General features: G+C 57.5%; 2 protein-coding genes across 2 annotated transcripts; one reads left to right on the top strand and one right to left on the bottom strand.

The window, feature by feature from the left end:
* Positions 1–321: 321 nt before the first annotated feature.
* CALML5 (calmodulin like 5) lies at positions 322–1,153 on the bottom strand. Its single transcript, XM_041767841.1, has one exon. It carries the CDS (start codon positions 1,035–1,037, stop codon positions 588–590), a length of 450 nt encoding a protein of 149 aa, XP_041623775.1. The 5' UTR covers positions 1,038–1,153; the 3' UTR covers positions 322–587.
* An 18,346-nt stretch (positions 1,154–19,499) lies between these two features.
* On the top strand, positions 19,500–21,429 carry LOC121496486 (calmodulin-like protein 3). Its single transcript, XM_041764826.1, has one exon. It carries the CDS (start codon positions 20,327–20,329, stop codon positions 20,774–20,776), a length of 450 nt encoding a protein of 149 aa, XP_041620760.1. The 5' UTR covers positions 19,500–20,326; the 3' UTR covers positions 20,777–21,429.
* Positions 21,430–23,566: the final 2,137 nt, after the last annotated feature.

The following is a 23,566-nucleotide window of genomic DNA, read 5'->3' as shown; positions in this document are numbered from 1 at the left end:
CAGAGAACAATGGGGTGCAAAGGAGGCAGTGTCCCAGCCCCAGGCTCCGGCCTCCGGCCTCCAGTCAAGACCCAGGCTCAGGCAGTCCCTCGAGCCAAAGAAATGCTCCTCTTCTGTCCTCCCCCCTTGTCACACCCCACTTGCACCTGTTCTCCTCAGGTGTCCGGGAGATGCTGGAGGAGGACTGTGTGGCCTACCCAGGTGGGTTTCCCCACTGGGGCCCAGTGAAGGGGATAGAGGCTCAAAGGAAACCCAAATGCCACCATTTGGGGCCTTCAATTTTCTACTTTCCAACCGCTCAAGCACGAGCACACACCACCCTTTGGAGCTCACACTGCTTTTATTTCAACCACCACATTGCGTTGGGTTTCCTCGGCGCAGCGAGGTGGGGGATCCCCACTTCTCTGTAGGGTCTCACCAGGCGCAGAGAGCTCAGAAACCAGGCCCAAGAGAGGCCATGCTTTCCCACCAGTAGGTAATTTCCCAACCACCACCCACACTTGCCCTTTACATCCCCGCCACACAAGCAGGGACCCCGAAGAGGCCTGAGGACCGGAGTCCAGCGGGAGACGGGCCAGGACTGGGTCTCACTTCTGGGAGAGGATGCGCACGAACTCTTCGTAGTTCACTTGCCCGTCCTTGTCCACATCGGCCTCCTGGATCATGGTGTCCAGCTCCTCCTGGGACAGCGACTCGCCCAGCTTGGCCATGGCCTGCTTGAGCTCGTCCACGCTGATGTGGCCGTCGCCGTTCAGGTCGAAGGCGCGGAAGACCTCCCGCATCTCCTGCTCACTGCCCCCGGACTTCATCTTCTTGACCATCGCCTCCAGGAACTCTTGGAAGCTGATGACCCCGTCGCCGTCCGTGTCCACCTGGGCGATGAGCATCTTCAGCTCGGCCTCTGACATATCCTTGCCCAGGGCCTGCATCACGGCGCCCAGCTCCTGGGTGTTGATGGTGTTGTCACCGTTCTTGTCAAATCTGGAGAAGACTTCCTTGAACTTGGCCACCTGTTCTGGAGGCAGCTCCTCGGCCATGTTGCCCACACCTGTCACGGAACTTCCAACCTTGCTGCCAACCGGCTCAGAGCTGGGCACTGCAGCAGGGACGGGCAGCTGAGTGTGTGTGAGGGCACAGCCTCTGTGGCAGCCTTGCCATGGGACGGGAACCCCTCCTTTTCTGCAATTGGAGCAAAGGGAGGAGGAAGGCTCTCCACCCTCCCCATCATGTCCTTGGGCGAAATCCTCCTCCCAGGGAGGGACAGACCAGCAGCAGACCAGAAATGCAGGAATTGGAGTGGCAGGGCCCGCCCAGGGGAGGCTGGAGGGAGCCACACCACACGGGGGGCCATCGGCAGCCTCCCCACAGCCCCCGGCCCTGATGGCAGACGGGCCACTGCAGAAGCTTCTTGCCGAGGCGATCCCCGCAGAGAGCATGGCTGGGAAGGGGAAGGGAGCCTCGCGCGGTGGACACAGCAGGTCCCGGGCGAGAGGGGGCCTGGCCGGCCATCCTGTGCTCCTCTCGGGCCGCCCGTCAGTGCTCACCCCACAGGGTGGACTGTGGAGGCGGATGTGCTGGAACTGAGTGGAATCAGGGTGGCCCCATGGGCGTCACTGAACTCCCAGCCCAGGTGGCCAACAGGTCTGTAATGGAGGGTGTGGCCAGCTGCCTGCGGCTTGGAGCGAGCAAGGAGCCTGGGTGCACACAGACCCTGGCACATGGGTGTGCCACTTGTCACACAAATATTCTGAGGGTGATTTCGGGTGCGAGGAAAAGGCTTCCTGTCCCCCCAGAATACCTCTCCTCTAGCTCCTCGGAATCTGTTCCATCGTTAGGTCCAAGTCTCTCCCTGAGGCCACAGGGAGGAGTGGGGCGTCCCTCCCCAGAGCAGCGGGGATGCTGGGGAGCCTGGGCACCCCCGTCTTGTGTGTTCTCTAGATGGCATCTCTGCCTGCTGCCCTGAGTACAGAGTTAGAGCAAGAGCTCAGCCCTTGGGGTCTATTCCTCAAGTCCTCGGCAAGTGGGAACCGAGGCTCTGGGGGGACACTGGTTGGGAGTCGCTATGGGGTCTCTCTGCATGCGAGCCCTACACATTCCCAGGACTTCCACCCTCCACAGTGGGACCTGTGTCTCTGAGGGATCAGATAAACTCCAGCTCTGCCTCAGCCCGTCAAATCCTCTGAGGAGTCTCTCCTCCCCTAGGAGGCAGCCAGGCAAACAGCTCCCCGGCCTGGTGCACCTGCCCCCCGCAGCCCACCCCGGGCTCAGCGCACCTGCCCCCCCCCCACAGTCTACCCTGGGCTCAATGCACCTGTCCCCCGAACCCGTCCCTCACTCAATGCTCCCCAAGCCCACGTCATGCTTGGTGCACCTGCCCCCCCAGCCCATCCCAGGCTCAATGCACCTGTGCCCCCATTCCACCCCGGGCTCAGTACACCTGCCCCCTCAGCCCACCTTAGGCTCAGCGCACCTGCCCCCCAAGCCCACCCCGAGTCAGGGGACCCCCAGGTGGACACACAAAGGGAAATGCTCTCGTCGTCTAACTTCTTTAAAGAGGTCTTGAAGAAGCGCCGCGGTTTCATCTTCGTGCTGGAAGAGGACTGAGGCCTCGATACGTCTTGAGCAATCGGTTAGTCAATGAAGCCGCAGTCACAGTCGCATCGGGTGGAGAACGTGGTGCAGCCGGGCCCGGCCTAGGGCGGGGCTCCCAGCAACCAGGGCATTCTCTGAAGACTCTATGAAGATATAAATCTATATTTTCTCGTTTTATTTTCCTCTTCCCTTAGGAGCGGGACCCGTGATTAAAAATCCGAGGCGCTTAACATTTTCTTGTTTTCCCTCAGTATTAAATGGTGCGGCGTAAACCACGAGGAATTTTTCCGATGCTATCAGGAGGCAAAAGCTCTTGGTTCTTGCTCCACCGCTGATTTGGAAATCCAACTTGGTCTCGGTATCTTCATCTATAAAATAGGATACCACGTCATCCTCCATGTATGATCAGGGCACTTAAAATCAAAGATCAAAGCATCTTTGATCAACGGAAGACATTATTATTCTAGGATAAAGCTCATCTTCGGTAGCAAGGGCTGTGTTTGATGTGACCCGACACTCAGAGGAGGGCCTCCCTCTCTGTTTTGTTATTATACGTTTCTTGATTGACCTGATAAACCAAACGTGTCTGCCCGGAGGTCTGGAGCCCGTCAAGCCGTCTGAGGCTCCAGTGTCCGTCAGCTCGTGGACGTCGCGGCTCGCACGCAGCAGAGGTGGTGTCTAGAGAGCGTCTAGCGAGTGTCCTCATGGGCGGCAGGGGGAGAATGGTGGTCGCTTACTGTCCCCATGTACAGATGGGGCCTCGGGAGGGACGGTCCTCTGCCCAAGGCCACCCACCCCTGGGGAGAGGGCCACCCTCTGTGAGTACCTCCCCACCTGCCACTTTGGGGCCTGCTTCCTCCCTCCCCATCACCGTGTATTCCAAGCCACATGGAAATCCCTCACTTCCCGTCCCACCCGGTGTCCTGCCTCGAGCGGCCGTGGGTCCCCTGCGCTGGGGAGCACCGACGGTGGACCCCAGGGCCGGGGAAGGGGGACAGTAGGGCCTGTGTTGCCAGAACCTAACCCAGCGTGATCCAGCCCCTTTCTTGCTCCGCAGCAGCCCCCGCAGAGCCCAGCGCTTTGAAAGGAGCAGGAGGGAGCCGGGAGGAGTCTGAGGCTGGGACACTGTCACTTGCTCCTGTCCCAGCACTGGGTCCCCGGGGCCTGTAAGAAGCATGCACAGGTGAGAAGAATGCCTCACGTCAGCCCGTGGGGTGCCCCCTTCCCTGACCAAGTGTGAGGGTTACGGAGAAAGGCTGCCTGCTGGTGGAGGGGGACCCTGGAGGACCACACCTGAGTGGGGGGACCCGGGTCTGCTGAGAGCGGAGTGCCCGGAGCCCATGAGAACCCAGAGGCTGTGGCCCAGAGACCCAGTAGGCCGGCTGGAGGAAGGCTGGGGCCCTCCTGGTATCACCTGCCCAAAGTCAGAGGTCAGCTGTCCCGCCCAGGACTGGCTCCCTCTCCTGCCCCACCCTGCGGCCAGGGACACGAGGTCTGCTGCCGTGGTGAGTTGCCATGGTCCTAGAGGTCCAGGGGGTCCCCGGGGCTGAGGGGAGGGCAGGGAGGCAGCAGCCCTCCCCTAGGGTGTGGGGGTTCCTGAGAGTGTTCCCCCAGGGAGAGAGTCCTCCCTCCCACTGCTCATGCAGCAGCCCTGCGTGTGCATGTGCACGTGTGTGTGTCGGGCCCAGGCGTGTGGGAGGTGGCCCAGGCCTCAGCACCCCCAGCCAGCCCGGGCTTCCCCAGGAGCAGCTCACTCAGCCCTCCCTTCGCTCGGGGCCAAGTACGGGTGAGAAACCAGTCAGACAGGTTTGGGGGCCTCCTCTGGCTCCCATGACTTGCAGGAACCCGCTCTCCCTCCTGTCCCTCCCACTCGGCCAGTCCTTGGGGTTGGCACCTCCTCCAGCCCGCCTGGAACCTCGTGTGCCCGCGTGAGGCCGTCCACACACAGAGCTTCCAGAACCGGCTCCCGCCCCCCATCAGGCCGTCAGGCGTCTCGAGGGCAGTGGGCGGTGGAAGTGCTGAGCCAAGGTGCTGCCTTCACAGACGGTGGGGCCCCCAGGGTCCCTGCTGAGCCCCTAACCTAAACCCAAGCCACATCCCCAGGAGCGCTTGGGCCCTGGAACCCGGCAGCCGCGTGGGGTGTCGCCCTGGCCTCCCGAGTCACAGATGCTGCAGCCCGAGGCGGGTGACCTCACTGCAGACAGGATGCCATCCCCGCCTAAGAGGGTTGACCCCGGTGCAGCTGCAGGATGAGGAGCACCTGCTTGGGATGGGCTCAGGCATGCAGACACCAGGAGCCTTTAGGGCCGCCCTGCCCCCTCACCTGAGCGCCGGCACTGTGGGGGACCTCGGCAGGCCCCTGGCTCCTGCGGGCATTTTCTTGCAGGTCGCAGGACAGACATCCTGGAAGCAGACCAGGGGGGCTGCGCCCCATTCCCAGAAAGTCCCAGGCCTGGGCAAACACCTGGTCTCGCTGCTGCGAGGGTCAGTGTCTGTCGCCTTCACCGCTTCCACCCCTCTCGCCCACGACGGAGCAGGTGCTCCCGGGGGCGCCAAGTCAATCTGGTAGGTGACCATCATCCTAGAGGAAGCAGTCACACATTGAAAGCTCAGAAGTCAGAGGTCATCTTTCCATTTTATTCTTTTTTTTTTTTTTAAGGATTTGTGGACTTGAGAGAGAGCGGGAGGGAGGGGCAGAGAGAGGGAGAGAGAATCCAAGCAGACTCTGCACTGAGCACAGAGGCCAACTCGGGGCTAGATCCCACGGCCCCGGGATCATGACCTGAGCTGAAATCAAGTCAGACACTGAACCGACTGAGCCCCCCGGGCACCCCGCATCTTTCCATTTCGGATGGTTGTGCAAGCCACGCCGGGATTCTCGGGCTACCAGCGGGTCACCTGGACAAGGGCAGAGGCCCTGCTGCCGCGAGGCTTGTGTTCAAAGAGCGGCGCTCTTGAACCCCCCCAGCGCTGCCTGCCGGCGCCGTTGGTGCCCGCAGTCCGCCTAGACTTGCCAGGCGGTGGGCAAGGGCCATCCTTCCCACCGTGTGACACCCCTGGGAGCTCGGCAGGACACACGCCGCCCTCCTCGCACCATCCCCACACACGCACGTGGCCCCAGCGACAAGGGCCCTCTAGCTCTCCGGCACTTTCCACGCGAGATGCTTTTCCGGGGACAGAGAGGTGGCCCTTCAGGCGCCAAGCGCGTTACTTTTGGCCATCTGCGGTAGGGACCTTCCGAGGGGGTTCCCTATGCTCTACTCCCCGTCACTCTGGGCAAGCGGGACGGGCTGTGGCCCCGAGAAATGGCCCCGTGGGTCCCATCACAGTGGGGACAGGACAGGTGTGCACGCCGAGCCCTGGAGGGTCCGGTTGCCGCACCTTCTCGGGCCGACCAGCCCCAGCTCCTGTCTGCACACAACCGCGCACCTGCCACAGCTCCCGGCCTCGTTTCACAGCGGTTTAGACACAACAAGGTGGAACCGAAGTGGTCAGGGAAGAAAAAAGTCGACCAAACGTGTAAATCAGCAAGCTTAATTTAAAAACAGTAATAAATCGGGCTCCCAGGTGGCTCCGCGGGTTGAGGGTCTGATTCTTGGTTTCAGCTCAGGTCATGATGTTGGGGTTGTGAGGTTGAGCCCCCAGTCAGGCTCCGAGCTCATCAGGGAGTCTGCTGGGGCTTCTCTCTCTCCCTCCTGCTCCTCCCTCACTGGTGTGCATGCTCACTCTCTTAAAAAAAAAAAAAAAATTATTTATTTATTTATTTATTTATTTTTAAAGATTTTATTTATTTGAGAGACAACATGGGAAAGAGAGAGAGTGTGTGAGCATGGGCGGGGGTGGGCAAAGGGAGAAGCAGACTCCCCAATGAGCAGGGAGCCCGACTCGGGGCTCGATCCCAGGACCCCAAGGTCATGACCTGAGCGGAAGGCAGATGCTTCACAGACTGAACCACCCAGGGGCTTTCAAAAAATTTAAAAATGTTATTTAAAAAAAACAATAATAAATCAATCAGTCTGAGGGCGGTGCCGGTGCGTCCACTCTATCTCTGGATTCTGGAGGAGACCCTAACGCATCGGGCTGCTGTTCCCTGCACCGTGGCTCAGACACACCTGCTGCAGCTCCTTCCCCTGATCCCTGCTCCGGGGCTGCTGCTGGTCCCATCCACCTGGCAAGAAATGAGGAAGGGAGGGGCCCCTGGGTGGCTCAGCAGTGGAGCGCCTGCCTTCAGCTCAGGGTGTGATCTCGGAGTCCTGGGATCAAGTCCCACATCGGGCTCCCTGCAGGGAGCCTGCTTCTCCCTCTGCCTGTGTCTCTGCCTCTCTCTCTCTCTCTGTGTCTCTCATGAATAAATAAATAAAATCTTAAAGAAGGAAAGAAATGAGGGAGGGAGCAGCCCCAGGTCCTCCTGCAGACGAAGGAGCGCCGGGTGCACCCACACGTCCCAGTGCATCCCATATGTCCCAGCTCGTCCCAGTGCATCCCAGTACATTGCTCAGAAAGAGCCAGTTAGGCCGTCGAGCTCCCAGAGCGCCAGGCGCGGGGCCCTCCCTACCCGCTGGGATTCCCTTGGAGAGCTCCCAACAGCTCTTTGCCATCCCGCCCCACATCCCCCTTTCCATCTGCCCCGAGGAGAGCCAGGCAGGAGGCTAACAGGGTCTCCGTCCAAACATGCCTGCCCCACTGTGGACATGACCACACAAACTGGGTCACGATGTCCTATGTTGGTAAGCAGAACATTCCAGAGCGTGGATGACAGCCTCCCCCCCACCACAGGACTGGTAATACCTGACGCATGCCCTTCTCTTGCTCTCTACGTTGGCTTGAACGCACGCACATCCGCATGCAGGACTGGAACGAAATGACCGCCCACGTTTTACCGTGTAGGGTAAGGACGGTTCAAGACAGGACCACCTTTCCTTTTACCCTTAAGAACCTTAAGGACCTTCTCCGTTAAAAAACAGTTGGCAAGTTTATATAAACTTCTTTCTCAGTGGGTAGGTGAACGCTCCATCACGGTTGGCCAGGCACCAGACCAGGGGCTGACTTTGGGAATCCCCGGGGTGGGGGTGCAGGCACAGCACAGGAGGGAAGCGGGAAGCAGCGGGGCACAGCTGCTAGAGATTGGGGAGCGATCTGGGGGGGCCAGTGGGGTGTCAGGATGTAAGGGGGGAAGAGCAGGGTCTCTGGGTCCCTGGAGAGACAGGTGGTAACAGGAGGGGGAAGAAGAGGGGAGCCCCAAAGCAGAGAAGTTGCCGGAAGCTAATTACGGTTCTTCACCGTTTTGTCAGAAGTCCCAGGACACAAACAATCCACCTGTTACACGAGGACGTAACCAGTGCCCTGTCCTGGTCATGCTAAGGGCTGTGACACGCGGACGCAGACAGCCATCAGGAGTTTAGATCTGACTCGACGTGCCAGGGGATGGAGGCCCAAAGTCAGAGGTGAAACAGCAGAAATACAGTAAAATGATTCTGGAAATGCGAAATCATGAAAGACTACGCTAAAAAATAAGTGCGACTCTGTTAAAAATAAGCTGTCCTATGAGTGGTAAAAAGTATGCACGCACATCCGCATGCAGATAAAGAAAGTTCTTCCATAAAGAAAAGTTGGTGCCTTTTGTGTTGGCATGAATACTCCTAGCGGTCAGGGCTCAGAAGGAGAGATGAAATATCTCATCTAGAGCCTGCGTCGTGCAGAGAACACAAACAGCTTCTCTGGGATTTCGTGGCAAAGACGACCAAGAGTTTATACTCACAGCCTTCCCTAAAAGTAATATGAACATCATAAACCCCATTATTTCTCCCGCGAAACGTGGCCAGCTGGAGACTTCCAAGAATACACTTCCAACTTCCCTTGCTAGTATAATTACGCCAATAGTTTCTGCCCAAGACGGTGTAAGCCAAAGAATTGTGCGCAGCCGCTAGGAAGAGAGGAGATGGACTTTCTCCACCATTTTCCAGAATTCCGGCTTGAGGCGAGGCCCTGACCCGTTGCTGGGGATCAGGAGGTGGTGTAGAAGTAGGGACATCATCACATGGCTCTCCTGTGGACTTCCTTTATATTCATGGAATAAAATCCTACATTGTGCAGTAAGCTAAAAAAAAAAAAAAAAAAAGACAAGAAAAAGAAAAAGTGACAGGTCTTGGAGGAAATGATCGAGAGACCAGTCATTTAATATATCAATGAAGAGCCCTTAATTGTTTGTTTGTTTTTTAAGAAACCATAATTAAATAGAAAAAACAGGCCAAGGATACGAAGCCAGCTCACAGAAGAGCAAATCCAAATGGACAACAAACATATGGAAAGACTCTGTCATTTGGCAGGAGATGGAGACGTACAAACTAGAGTAATAATAACAAGGTATCATTTAATCCCCAGTCTGGCTGGCAAAAATTTGCTGAAATCGCTATTGCCGGAGAGAGAGGACACCAAGAAATGGGTATCACCCCAGGTTGCTCGGCAAGAGGTCAGCTGGGGCAGCAACAGGTCATGCAGTAAAACCCGGAGTAGGATTATATGAGCACGATCACAAATCTGGGCCGTGAGCAGGGCGGGGAGGCGCAGGGAAGGAAGTACAAAGAGAAGGAAAAGATGAAAAACATGCATGATATGGTCCGTGTGCGCACATGAGCACGGGTGTACGTGTGCAAGACAACTTATCTTTAAAGGACCTTTATATCTGCTGCTATTTCTGTGATGACTCATTCTCCTTTTTTTTTTAATTTTCTAATTCTTTCATTTTTATTAGTTGTCAGACTTATATATAAAAAAGACATTTCCTATCAACTATTTGGTTATCTTGAGGCACAGTTTGTAGAGGAAAAACAGGATAAATACTTTGATTTTTTTTTTCAGCTTATTTATCAGTTTTTGGAAAAATGGGTTGTTCTCTTAGCATCCCCTGAAGGTGAACCAGTGAGAGTTGTTTTGTTTTCTGAGTGTCATTATAAATTCATGGATTTAAGTGCTTTGGGTGTGTTCTAATCCATTGAAGTTATTATTATAATTGCTGCTGAACTTGTCCCAACTTTGGCTAGTGGAAAATCTTTTAGGTTGACTCTTTCATCATCATTATGAACAAGCTTTATTAAAGATTATGAATTCAGTTTCCAAAGGAGTTATAAATGGTTTTCTACAGAGAGATTATTTACTTGGTTTATTGTTTTCACAGGTAAAATGTGTTTTGACCCATTGGGGTTATGTAGCTCATGTATTAAAATTGGAAGTTTATTCTGTTGTTCTTGACATCTGTGACCAGCAATGTTTGATTTGATCTCTGATCTATTTGTCTTCACTTTCTTTTTTTTTTTTGTATCTTTTTTATTGGAGTTCAATTTGCCAATATGTAGCATAACACCCAGTGCTCATCCCATCAAGTGCCCCCTCAGTGCCCGTCACCCAGTCACCCCGTTCCCCTGCCCACCTCCCTTTCCACTACCCCTTGTTCGTGTTTTTCACAAATCCCAGGTTTCGCAGGGCTTTCATTTTTAAGAAAAAAGGGAATCAAGAGAGGCACGCTTGGTGGAATCAGATTCACCATCCTGGGTTTCCAGCGAGCCGGAGGGGGAGGCCTGGTCCCCCGGCGGTGGCCCCCAGGCGCGTGTGAGGCCTCCCTGCCGCTGCGAAGGGTCCGGAGGCCCAGCGGCTTCTGGTCCTTGGGGCTTCCGGCCCAGGGGGGTTTCAGAGGGGTTCTCTCTCTCCGGCCTTTTATTTTTTTTAAGATTTTTATTTGTTTATTTGAGCGGGTGCGTGCGCGCATGAGAGAGAGAGAGAGAGAGAGAGAGAGAGAACCAATGGGGTAAGGGGCAGGGGGGAGAGGCAAGCTCCCCGCTGAGCTGGGAGGCTCACTGAGGCAGGGCTGGATCCCAGGGCCCTGAGGTCATGACCTGAGCCCAAGGCAGACCCTCAACTGATGGAGCCCCCAGGCACCCTCTCTTTCCTTTTAGATCCACCTGAGGGACTGTCTTGTTGGCTCCTCAGACTTGCCCAGAATGTGAGCAGGTCTTGATTTTTGTTATGTTTTCTCAAGCTGCACGTTTGGTGTCTTTTGAGTGTCACCTGGGAAGCAGGTAGTAAGTCGGGCAAGGTGACTCTGTTAGATCATCACGTTCAGGGAGACTCTCAGCCGTTCAGGGAGCCAAGTGTAGAACACATGGAACAGAACTTCCGTGGGGCACATTCCCTGACACCAGGGGTCCCCACGCTGGGCCTAAGGAGGTGGCGAGGACACAAGATGCGCCCCATGGGCCTGTTGGCGCCTGACGGGGTGTATCTGAGGCTCGGCTGGTACTAGGTGGTGTGGCTGAGCCACCGACTCAACTCCGGGGAAGGGAGGGCCTTTCCATAATGCCCAGGTTAGCAACGGTGGGACAATGGGTGCCGCAGGGCTCCTCCGATCCCCCTGGAGTCCCTAGCAGCGGGCCTGAGGCCTGTGGCCGGTGCGCCCCCAGGGCCACTCCTGCTGCCCCCAGGCCAACCCCGCGAAGGAACTTTCTAGTCTCAGTCCCTGGAGGCCCCTGACCCCAGGGGAAGGGAATGGGCCCGGGGCAGGGGCTGTGGGAGGGTGCCCAGGCAGGGTGCTCAGGGCCCCGAGGGACCAGCCTGGGAGAGACAGGCCTCACAGGACGAGGGGCTCAGCGGCTGCCCTGCCCATTGGGCTGCGGAGAAGCCACCGCTCAGGAGTGAATGGAGCTGTCCTGGGGTGATCCCCCCCGCGTCCTCTCTAGACCGTCCAGCCTCCCCCGGAGCTCAGGGGCCCTGGGCCAGCCGACCACTGGCAGGGGGTGACCGAGCGCCTTCGTGTCCACCACCCCTGCCTGGGCTGACCCGGAGGCTCTTTTTGACCCAGATGCTGTGAAGGAAGACACTGGCAGTCCTTGCACCTGCCCGGGGGGGCCGGGGAGAGAGGGACCTGCGGCCCGAGCGGCGGGGCAGGCTCGGGGCTCCCGGGGGCTCTGACGGCAGACGTGGGGGGCTCCACAGAGCCCGGAGCCGGGGAGCAGGGCCACCCGCCCCGCCTGACAGGCTCCTTGCCCAACCTGGGCAGGACTAGGTGACGCACCGTGGGGCGGCTCCTTGTGACCCCGCCCGGAAAGGCTCAGTCATCCCCGAGGAGCCCATCCCCTTGTGCCAGCTTCAGCAGGGGCGGGGGGCGGGGGGCCTTGGCACAGACGCCCCACGCCCCAGCTCCGGCTGTTCCCAGAGCCTCTGCTGCCCGCGGAGAGGTGCCCCAGCAGGGATTGCCCGGTGCTGCCTCCGCAGGGGGCTGTGCCCACCCCAGGGACCCCAGGCCGTGCTCACTCCTTCCTCCCTCCCTGGGGGGGGGGTGCAGTGCCCACCCCCATGGACCCCAGGCCTGGGTCAGTGCAGGCCCTGAGCTCACACTACCCCTGGGGGAGCCCTGGGCCTGAGGTCACCTGGCCCCGAGTTCCCACCACCCCGGGTGCGGGGATATCAGACCTTCTGGGTCAGGGCCCCTCACGCCCACCACTCTGCCTGGCCCCACCACATGGGCTCACCTGCCCGGGCCGCACCCACGCGCCTGCTCCCCACGTCGCCTCCACAAGCCTGCGTCCATCTTCGTCCACCCTCAGCTTCCTGCTCCCCAGCCTTCCGGGGCACGCTGCCCCCCTCCGTCCCTGGGTAACCTGGCCTGTGGCCCCGCCCATCTCTCTTCTGGGGCTTTTTCATGTTTTTCTCCTACTTTTCCTCCGGGTTCTTCATCTGTGTGTCTTTTTGAGGTCCGTGCTCCCCATTCACATATGGAACAATGATTTGTTTTTTAAAGATCTCCAGTCTTTACCTCTCCTTTAAGAATTTTCTTCACATTTTTTTTAGCTTATCTGACTACTTTCTGGCATCTTGAAAAGAGAACAGAAGGGCACCTGGGGGGCTCAGTGGTTGAGCGTCTGCCTTCAGCCCAGGTCGTAACCCCAGGGTCCTGGGATCGAGTCCTGCACCGGGCTCCCCGCAGGGAGCCTGCTTCTCCCTCTGCCTGTGTCTCTGCCTCTCTCCCTGTGTCTCTCATGAAGAAATAAATAAAATCTTTAAAAAGAGAGAGAGAGAGGAGGGGAGCAGAGCTTCCTCTCCACCTGGGCCCGCCCATGCAGGCCTGCTCTGCAGCCTGATCCCCGCGAGGCCTTCAGCACCTGCCTAGCTCTCTCCTCCTGCTCCCCGCGCTGCCGCTGATGCTGGACCATCTCGCTTCCCTGAGTGTATTCCAAACTGTTACCACGCACGCTGAAACAATCTTCTTTTAGAACCAAAGTGTTGCACACCAGTGCTAAATATTTGGGTTCATGGTCATGTGGTACATTTGTTTCCTTGAGCTGCACAGCTTTTCCCCCTATGATGCATTTGAAATTCCTTCCTCTGGGTCTACTAGACGGACAGACATATGGAAAATAGATAGTAGATAAGAGAAGACTGATCGATAACGGGTGAGAGAGGGGGGCCATAGTTCTGCAGCTCCCCAGGTCAGCGTGGCAAGGAGTTGGGGCGCCGGGGAGCAGAGCAGCGGGGGCACACACCAAGAGCCCCACCCAGCCCTCTGTGCGTCCTGCACCTGCCGCCTCCTTCCCTGTAGGGAAGCAGCACCCGCCCAGCGCCCAGCCTCGCGGGGGCCTCCGCCCTGACAGGTCTAGGGGTCAGGTGCTGCCGAAACCCCAACTTCTCGGGAGGCCAAAGACGCTGCTCCCACACCTGCCCACCGAGACACGCCTGGCTCCGTGCGTGGAGGTCAGGGGAAGTTGGGGGGTGCAATGTCAGGCCCCCCAGGGCGGCCCCGATGCTGGGCCCACCCCCACCCCCGAGTCAGGCCTGCAGCAGGTGCCTCCTTTCGGAGCCTGCCCCGAGCTCACCCGTGGCTTGCCCTCGAGCACCCCGCAGAGGAAAATCTCAGAACTGAGCACCACCCCATCCATCCCCCACCTTTGCCCCGGACTCCTGGTGGGGCTCCTGAGGGCAACTCCACACCGCACACCCGGCCCCTTTCTCCTCCTGGGGCCATCCCTTCTCCGTGTCCCCAAATTTGGCCTCCTCCACGTGCAATGCTTGCTCCTGGGTGAGGTGCGTTGGGGGCCCCTATACTGCTTCAGAGGAGCTCGGGGCGGCCTGTCCTCCGGGCTCAAACGTAGAAACGCCGACGCCGGGTTGGACACTGGGTTGGACGCGGGGGGCGCTCTGGGTCGGCCGGGCCCTGGAGAGCTTTGCCTCACTCCGAGACACTGCGCCCCGGGTCACCAGCCCTCCTGCCCCGTCCCCCCACCACACAGCCCCTCTCCTGGGACCAAGCCTTCCAGCACCTTCTGTCTCCCAGGTTCCACCCCCACCAGCTGACCTTGGCCAAAGGCATCATCGCCCGTGCAGCAGGTGTTTCTTGAACGCCGGCTCCATGCTGGGGGCTCTGCGGGACCCGGAGAGTCTCCCGTGAAGGAGACGCCCTCCCTGCCTCCCAGGGACTCAGAGGAGAGATTCCCTCAGCGGTGGCGATGCCCCTCAGCCCGGTCCCCAGAGCCCAGAGAGCCAGAACACCCTCCCGCTGGTGCGGTTTTGTGGCTCCGTCCCAAGGTGCCAAGTCCCGAGTAATCACCCGAGGCTGGTGGGTGACCACGTCCCTGTCTGGGGAAGAAGGGGGTTTAGGCAGGAGGCGTCTTTCGGAAATCCTGAGCCGTGGAGGCCGGTTTTGCAAGGACATCTTCCTCCAATGCTCAGTGACCGTCGGCCCCTATGGACCCCTGTGCCACCCTGCAGATGACGACCCCGGGCCAGCAGAGCTGCGACCAGGCCCCACGTGGGAAGGACAGGCACCCGGGCCTCCGCATCCCCCTCTCGGTCACCGGTCTCTTGGGAGGGACCCCTGCCAACGCCCTGGCGAGTTGAGAGCCACCGAGTGAGCAGCCTGCAAAGAGACGTCCGCACTTGGCTGAACCCCTTCGCCCCCCTCAAATCGCTTACGGGGTACGGAGCCCGCGCCCCAGACGCTCCTGCCTTCCCCACCCCGCCGGTGCTCCCGGCAGGTGCGGGGGCTCACCTGGCGCTCACCCCATGCCCACACGAGCGCACACATGCACACACACACGCACATGCACGCACATGTGCTTTCTGCATCCAGGGAAAATGTTTTCATCACAATTATAAACTTCATAGGCCTGGAACTTGGAACAAACGCTCTTCCGGCCTCTTCAAGGGCTCTGAACCCTCCGGGAAGACCAGCTCGTTCTCTGGAAGGTAAGTCCCTCACCCTGTTCTCGTGGGGACTGGGGGTCACCCGCCTGGCCAACCACCAAGTGTAGCTGGCCGGTGAGCGTCGCTCCAGCCCCTCAGCGACGTCACCTCCTTTAATGTTTTCTGTTGGTCGATTTCATTTCAAAACATCAAATATTTTTTTAGACTTTAATTTTTATTAATTAATTTTAATTTTATTAATTTTAATTTTAGATTTTTTTAAATTTAAAAATTTTTTTAATTTAACATTTTTTTTTAAGTTTTATATAAAAAAATGCAACGGGGGTGCCTGAGTTGCTCAGCTCAGACTGCTTCTCCCTCTGCCCATGTCTCTGCCTCTGTCTCTCATGAATAAATAAACAAATCCTTAAAAAAATAAAATAAGTTAAAAACGTAAACCACCATATCCAATATCAGATTTCAAAGGCCGGCGGGTGGTACAGAGAGGCCCTTCCAGACCCCTGCCCTGCCTCCTCCACCCTCCCCTCCCCTAAGGCCACTCCAGGACTCTGTCACCTGCCCAGACAATCAGGATCACGGGAGGCACCAGGGATCACAGTGAGTTACCTAGGCTAAGTCACCAGTCCCAGCAGGTGTCAGAAAAAAAAAAAATCACCCTTATCCCTGGAAAACAGGAAGTCTGAGAAGAGATTTGAATTTGTTTATCTGCTTTTATTGTGGGATTTAGTACTAATTTGCTTTCGTTTGGGGTGATCATTTAATCTTGACTTAATCCAAGGGACTGTCAATAATTAAATAGAGGTCACTTAGTGTCCTGCGTCCTCCTGCCTCTTGTGTACGTGCACTGATTGAGGTGCTCTAAGTCACTGGAGGCAGAGGCCTCAGTCGTCGAGCTGCTAAGGAGCTTGGAGATACCCAACAGGTGGCCTTGGCACGGGGTGGAGAAACCCCCTGAAGGCTGCCCCCAGATCTGCTGGCGGTAAAAGCAGGGGAAGCTGACGTGAGGACACACTGACCCGAGAAGATCCAAGAAACTTCTCAGAACAGCCCAATTTTTTGCTTCCTGTGCCTCGGTGGACTTCATTCTGCAGGTGAGGCCTCCGATCATAAAAGTGAACCACTCCTTTCCCTTTATGACCTAGCAAGAGGCAACAGGTGCTGCCCTGCCAGCTCGGGAAAAGGTGCTCTCACACCCTCTACCAGCCTCCTAAACCATGAGGTCACTCGGTTACTCAATCAGATTTCAATCAAACGACTTCCAGGTGTGATCAGAACACGATCTCCTCCCTCAGCTCAAACTCCAGTCTTAGCCTAACCCAGGACGGCTGTGGAGGGCTCTGGATGACTCACACGAGAGTGACCAAGAGTCATTCCAAGAGCTGGGTCATGCACTGAGTCTGGAAGCCACCCAGTTTGTTGTATTGACCTGAACACACCAGGACAAGGTGTTTCTAATTCATTCTGGGGGCTGGTTGTTGAGCAACTGTTAGGCCTGGGGAGTGGCTTAAGAGAGAGGGGGTGGAGGGGGGAGAAGTTCTCACAGCCCTTCTCGCAGGGCACACGCATGGCACCGGCTGACCGCACTGGGGAATCCTGGTGGGCATCTCCAGAGCCCCCGGCGGCAGAGGCACCACCCCGAGGGTGCTCCATGAACCCTTTAACAAAACCTACTCTGCCACCAATTCACACAGACCAGTGATACCTCGGGTCCCCTACTCTTCAAAGGCAGTAGCCCCAGTAGGCAGTCCCTTTGACGGGCGTCTTCATGAAGGCCGGGGGGTTGATCGGGGTCCTCATGAATACGGATTCTGTAAGGCCAACCCTGCCCCGGCCAGGATCCCAGCATTCTCGGCACCTCTCACCTCCAGCCCAGGGAGCTCTGCTCTTGGTTCAGACTTGGTTCTCCATGCCCCACCGTCGTCATCCTCCAAGTGTATTCCAAGGACCCCTGTGGGGGAAGGGTGGCCCCAGTGCCCTTCAGAGAGCCTGGGAGGTCAGAATGATTCTCCTAATAATACATTATTTGCCTTTTCTTTTTCCTGTGCTGACATCTTGCTCTGAGGCCAAAGCAATGGTGGGTGCAATCACAGCCCCTTAGCGTGAATCAAGGCTCCTATACAAACAGTCATGATATTCTTCATGGCATCTCAATTGTTAAAAAAAAAAAAAAAAAAAAGCCAGTTTCACTTAAGAATGTTCTTGGAGTGGTGAATTTTATTCAATTTCCCCCCTTGCACGTGCATCTTTAATACACTACTGAATGTGGAGATACAGTGGCTGCCATCAGAAAAGCGCCCGTGCGAACACCCTAACTAACGGGGACCGCCTTTTGGACGGAATGGCCCTTTTACTGGAAAGAACAGCTGATGTGACAATATGGTCGCTCAGACTGCGTATTTGGCAGATGCTTTTTCAAAATTGGAAGAAGTGAGCCTGTCACTTCAAGAAAAACAACTGACCCTATTTGTTGTCAATGATGATATTGGAGTTTTCATATGAAAATTATAAATTTTTGGAAATTTCACATGAGCTTGAGACTTTCTGATACTTTTCTAATAGGATTGGTGGTGATATTAATGAATGTGATTTTTTTTTTAAATTATATGTGCAATGGCTCAACCTGTAGATCTGCAGAACTCGGTGAACCAGTATTGTCCAAATGACCAACACGCAGCGTGACAAAATCACAAAGCACAAGACGACCAACGGATTTTAATGTGACAGTACGAATAGATTCATTGGCGTGGTTTTAGATTCCACACTAAGGGTAATGTTTGAGGAACCACCACTTATCAAATTTTGATACCGTACCAAAGAAGACTATCCACCAATATCCAAAGGAGTCACTTACATGTTCTTTCTTTTTCCAACTGCGAATCTGTGTGAAGCTGGGTTAACCCATGTTTCAAATCAAAGCACCTTCCCACAAATCCAGTGCGGCAGGGGCAGACATGCTTCTACAAGACTGGACGTATAAAAAGACTTGCAAAATTAGTTTTATTAGGTGCCCCTCATCTCCTTTTTTTTTTTTTTTGGTTTTAGAAGTGTAATTATTTTCTGGAAAACAACAATATTTGTGCTAGCATATAATGACTTTTTCATTTCTTTTTTTTTTCTGTTACAGATAAATCGAGAAAAATATATTTCAATAGTTCACGTTTTTCCAGTCTCAATTCTAAGTCCAATAACTATTGACAGATATACCCCACATACACAAGAGCTCCTCGGGGTCCTCAATAATTGTAGATGCTTAGGTGCATCTGAAGATCAAAAATGTGTTCTGAGGGAAGGCTACAAGGGAGAGAGTTGCAGAAGCTCATGAAAAAAGAGCTGGTTTCCTAACTAGCGAGACGCCCCAGCTGAGCCCATCCCAGCACTCTCCTTGCTGAGTCATGAGTAACTTTGCTTAAAATCCTTACTGAGCTCCCTTTCAATGTCCCTTGTTGAGGAACACGCTTAGGGCAAGGGATGGATGTTGGAGCCCCGACACCATAATCCAGAAACCTGCAGACACCTGTTGGCCACTTACCCCCTTGCAGGTGAGGTAGGCAGGAAGCAAGACCGACTGTAGCATCCATCAGGGGGCCCATCTCAGGCACGAGCTCTCCCACCATGGTGGTTCTCCTGCCTCCTGCTGCCACCCTCGCATTATCTCATGGGTACATCCCTTTGGGGGTGAGATTTCAGCTTCTGAATTTTAGAGGGACATATTCAGACCACGGCATCCAGTTTAATGATTCCTTCTTTCACGGATCATGTCTTTGATGTCATATCTAAACCCACCCCAGACCCAAACTGGATGAGCTGGATGTCATGGCCAAGCCCCAGGTCATTCAGACTTTTCTATGCCATCGTCTGCCAGTTTTATAGTTTTGCATTTTATATTTTGTCTACGATCCATTTTGAGTCACTTTTAGGGAAGGGTGGAAGGCCTGTGTCTAGCCTCACTTGTTGCGCATCGATGTCCGCTCATGCCAATGCCAGAACCATTTGTTGGAAAGACTATCATTCCTCCTTCTCGTCGCTCCTTTGTCAAAGACCAGCCAACTGTGTCGTGAGGGGCTATTTCTGGGCCCCCCATGCTCCTGCTCCACTGATCCACTCTGGCAACGCCACACCACCCGGATTACCAGGGCTCACAGTGAGTCCTGAAGCCAGGTAGTGTCCACCCTCCAACTTTGTTCTCCTGCAATATCCTGGTGGCTCTTGGGGTCTCTCCCAGTTTTTCATGGATCCCCACAGGCAGTGGGTGGTCATTCCCCCAGGCTTCCTGGGACTTGGGGGCAGGAGGCTATCTATGCTCAGTGAGCACCCCCACTTCACCTTCTCGAAAATATCCCCTCTTCTGCTCTGCTCTCCCAAACCCGGGGGTCCAGATGCAGATGTGCCTTTGCATGTCTTCCCGTCAGTCAGAGGGCAAAATGGGAACCCCCCACCTGGCCTGCGTGCCCCTTGTCAGGTGCTTCTGTCCCCTCATCCATCAGGCTGCAGCCACGCCAGCCCCTTTCTACCACTTGGCCACACCAAGCCCTGGCCCAGCCAGCTCAGCTCCCTGCCCGGACCGCACTTTCTCCCGTCAGGTCACCCTTGGGTGCTGCCTCTGAGATGGCATCCCCTGACCATCACTGTGTGACCTTCCCGTGTTCTCCCCGCCAGGACCCTTTTAATTTCCTTCATGGCATTCGTCGCCATCTCCAAGTGTCTCACCTGTCAGCTTACTTGCTAGCCAGCTGTCTCGCGGAGGGAATGTAAGCTTCTGGAGGACCGGGAGCTGCCCGTCTGGCTCGTGGCTCCATCCCCAGCTTCTCAAACCATACCTGCCCAGGCCCTCAGTACACGGGTAGGAATGAAGGAGCTGGGGGGAAATCCTTCTCCATTCATGTTTCTTCTGGAGATGAGAAGACAGTCTGTTCCTACCCGAAGAAGAAAACCTCGTTCCTTCTCTGCAGACCCTCTTGGGAACCCGAAGGCTTTCAGGCTGTGGAAAGCAAAGACAAGCAGGGGACGGTCCCGTGAGGCAAAGGCAGCCTGTGCCTCTCCTCCTGCCCCGGCCGCCCCTGGAGGGAAGCTGGCTGTCCTGCGGAGCGCAGGGTCTGAAGACGGGACGGGGCGATTCAGAGCGAGCAGGAAGGGCCGGAGCCAGTCGCTGGGGCTGGGCAGGCCGCCCTCCCTGCGGGTGTCCTCGCAGGGGCACCGGGGCTCCCGGTGCGGGGGTGGGGAGCCGTGCAGACACACACACACACACACACACACACACACACACACACACACACGCCCGGCGCTGGCGTCAGCTCAACCCTCGGCCAGCCGGACTCCTGTTCCAACAGCACCCGGCCTGGGGCAACCGCAGGGCGGGGAGTCTGCGTGTGCGGAGGGCCCTGCTCCCTCTTAAGCGCCTGCCAGTCAAGCCCGGGCCAGACGGCCAACAGCCCGCACCCCGCGCCCCGTGCCCCGAGCCCCGCCGCCTCCTGTCCTGCTGCTCCGCCGGCCACCACCACCACCGCCACCGGGGCCGGCCACCGCCGCCCTCCTCCGCCCACCGTCCATGGCTGACCAGCTGAGCGAGGAACAGGTGGCCGAGTTCAAGGAGGCCTTCTGCCTGTTTGACAAGGACGGGGACGGGGCCATCACCACCCAGGAGCTGGGCACCGTCATGCGCTCCCTGGGCCAGAACCCCACGGAGGCCGAGCTGCGGGACATGGTGGGCGAGATTGACCGGGACGGCAACGGCTCCGTGGACTTCTCCGAGTTCCTGGGCATGATGGCCAGGCAGCTGAGGGGCAGGGACAGCGAGGAGCAGATCCGGGAGGCCTTCCGCGTCTTCGACAAGGACGGCAACGGCCTGGTGAGCGCGGCCGAGCTGCGGCACGTGATGACCAGGCTGGGGGAGAAGCTGAGTGACGAGGAGGTGGACGAGATGATCCGGGCCGCCGACGTGGACGGGGACGGGCAGGTGAACTACGAGGAGTTCGTCCACATGCTGGTGTCCAAGTGAGGGGCCGGGCCTGGCGCCGCAGCCTCCGTAGCCGGCCACCCGGCTCTGCCGTGGGCACCTGGGCCCTGCGGTGCTCCCCACATCCCTCCAGCCCCTCTGGGCCCTGCTGCTTCTCTGACCAGGTGATTCTGCCCACTTTCCCGCACTTCCTTGGCCCCCTTTTTCCTGCCAACCCTCCCCAAGCCTCTTCTCAGCCGGAATGACACAGGCCACCCACAAGCCCAGCGAACATGAGGTGCTTCTGGCGCTCAGAAGCCACAGCAGCATCACTCTGCACCGTCGCCGAGCAGAAGACAGATCAAGCCGTGCTGGCTGGCTCCTGGGGGAGGCGCAGCGAGACATCACAGAGCCCTTGGCTGGACCCCTGACAGGCCCTCAGCACTCGCCCAGTGCAGGGGGCCGGCTCTGTCTGCTGCTGGACTAGGGGGGGTGAGGGCCCTGGGGTGAGGGGGCCGTTGGAGGTGACGACGCTGCAGATCCGGCTTCCAGGGAGACCTCGCCTCCTTCCACTGCATACTGGCTTGTCCGTGATTCATCCTTTGATGCTGAGAGTAAAGCCGGGGTCTGTTGTAACACGCTCGTGTTCAGCTCCACGGAGGGGAATTTGAGCAGAAGGGGAGGGAATAATAAAACGCTTGCTTTTTTGTTCTGGATCCCGCTGAAACGATCCTTGCCGCGGCCTGGGTGTAGGCAAGGCAGGCTCTTGCACTCCTGCGTTTAGAAAAGGCAGCAGAGCCTTGCGACGGAGGCTGTCGCGAAAACACAGAAGCCTAGTAAGGTAACTCTGGCAAGTTGACATTACACAAAATGGCTAAGTCAGTGGCAAGGAGTGGTTACAACGAGAGGCAGAGCCCCTGGAGTGGATAACAGGTGTGTTCCCAGCCCTGGCAGCCCTGGGCTGCCCCGCTCCGAGGGTGGGGCCAGGTGGGCGGCGGAGGGTGTGCACTGCCCCCCAGCACCCACGGCACCCCAGCCCCCCGCGTGGAGTCCCTCCCGGAGGGTGCGCCCGGTAACCCTGAGGTCAAAGGGACCATGAAGGGGTCATTTCGGTGCCCAAGGGAGCAGCGTCTGCTGTGGACTCGGTCCTGGGGCTCAAGGGACCGTCACAAAGCAGCAGGCTGCTCTCAGAGAAGTCCTTTCCCCCACACCCCGTCCCCACCACGCATGTCCTCACGTGTAAAACCAGGAACATGGGCACCGGCGCTGGACAGATGGGCATTTCCAGCCTGCTTTCCACGGCAGCAGCGTGGGGGCACCATGGGGAGCACTGGGGAGCACGGTGGCTCGGCACCACCCGGCGCAGGGGCTTCTCTGAGTAGCTTCCCCGCCTTCCGAGCTGGCGGGTGAGGGGCTGGGGCCGCAGGTCTGCGCCCTGGACCCCCTTCGCCTCCACTGGCACCGCTGACCATAACAGGGCGGCTCTGGAGCGTTTGCCAGAGGGTTAGGAATCACCTTCTGAACATGCCTGGCATGCAGTAGGTGCTTAATAAGTGACAGCCACTGTTGCCGTCACCTTGAGGAACCCCCTTCAGCTCTAGCGCTCTGTGAGGCCTGGCAACACCCTTCCACCCTTTAGTCCAAGGGAAGAGAGGAGGCGGGAAGGGGCCAGGGGCTGCGGGGCCGCCGGTGGTGGCGGGGAGGGGGGTCTCGGAGAGGACGCCGTCCTGGCCACGGAAGGAGCTAGGAGGGGGCTCCGGAGGCAGGCCCTTGCAGGCTGAGCCTGCTTGAGCTGATCCCCCTCCTCCGCCAGGCCTCAACATCGGGATCGGCTTAACACCTACAGGTGGAGGGTGGGCAAACAGCCCCTCCGTGGGTGCGGGGACGGGACGGATCATCCAGGCGTTGGGTTCCAGCCCCCTCAGGGTGCCTGGCCCAGAGGAGCCACGCTCGCCCTCACCTCAGAGGTTCAGACATGCACGACGGTCCCGCCTGCCAAGGGAAACACTGACGTCACCCCAGGAACAAAAGGATTCCATGTCAGTGTTTTTCGTGGGACTAATGCTCCCGGAAGCAAAGAAACAGGTAAGGAGGGGGCTGGGCTCAGAGGTCCCCATCTGCAAACCCCCCCCCCCCCCGAGTGGGCGTTTAACCCCTGCTTCCCTGGGGTCGGCCCGCTAAGCCCTTGCAAGGACAGGGACCTATGTGCCTGCTGACCCTCAGCCTGAAGGGGGTGAGATGTCTTTTTTCGCCTCCCACCAGCCTCCCGACGACTTAGCCGAAGCAGAACATAGGCGTCCTGGTGCGGGAGCCACCCCGCTGCATTTAACAGGCCTTAGAGCCTGGCCTGGAGGGTCCCGGGGCCAGGGCAGGAGTCCGGCAGGTGCTGCGAGCCCCCCTGACCAGCCCGTCCCTTGGGCTGCAGGTGAGGGGCCGGGGCAGGCTGGAAAGGGGGTGACCAGCTCCCCCACCCCACCCCCGGGGACAGCACAGCTCCTCGGCCCCACCTGTTGGGACACGGGGCAGCAGGTAGGAAGCAGGCCTCTGGGGGCGGGCGCACATCACTGGTTAACGGGGCCTCTTCTGCTCTCAGGTGGGAACCCTGAGGTGCCAAGGTCAAGGTGGGCCCGCAGCTGCTCCCTCCCCAACCCTCCTTTTGGTTTTACCTTCCTGAACACTATTTCATTTTTTTTTTTTTGCATTTTTTTCAATTTAAAGTCAATTTGCCAATATCTAGTGTAACCCCCCATGCTCATCCCATCACGTGCCGTCCTCAGTACCCGTCACCTGGTCACCCCGTCCCCCCACCCTCCTCCCCTTCTGCAGCCCTCTGGTTCCCAGAGTCAGGAGCCT

This window comes from Vulpes lagopus, chromosome 8, assembly GCF_018345385.1.
Source record: "Vulpes lagopus strain Blue_001 chromosome 8, ASM1834538v1, whole genome shotgun sequence".
NCBI lineage: Eukaryota > Metazoa > Chordata > Mammalia > Carnivora > Canidae > Vulpes > Vulpes lagopus.
The sequence above is the reverse complement of the archived record's forward strand: the minus strand, read 5'-3'. Positions and strand labels throughout refer to the sequence as shown.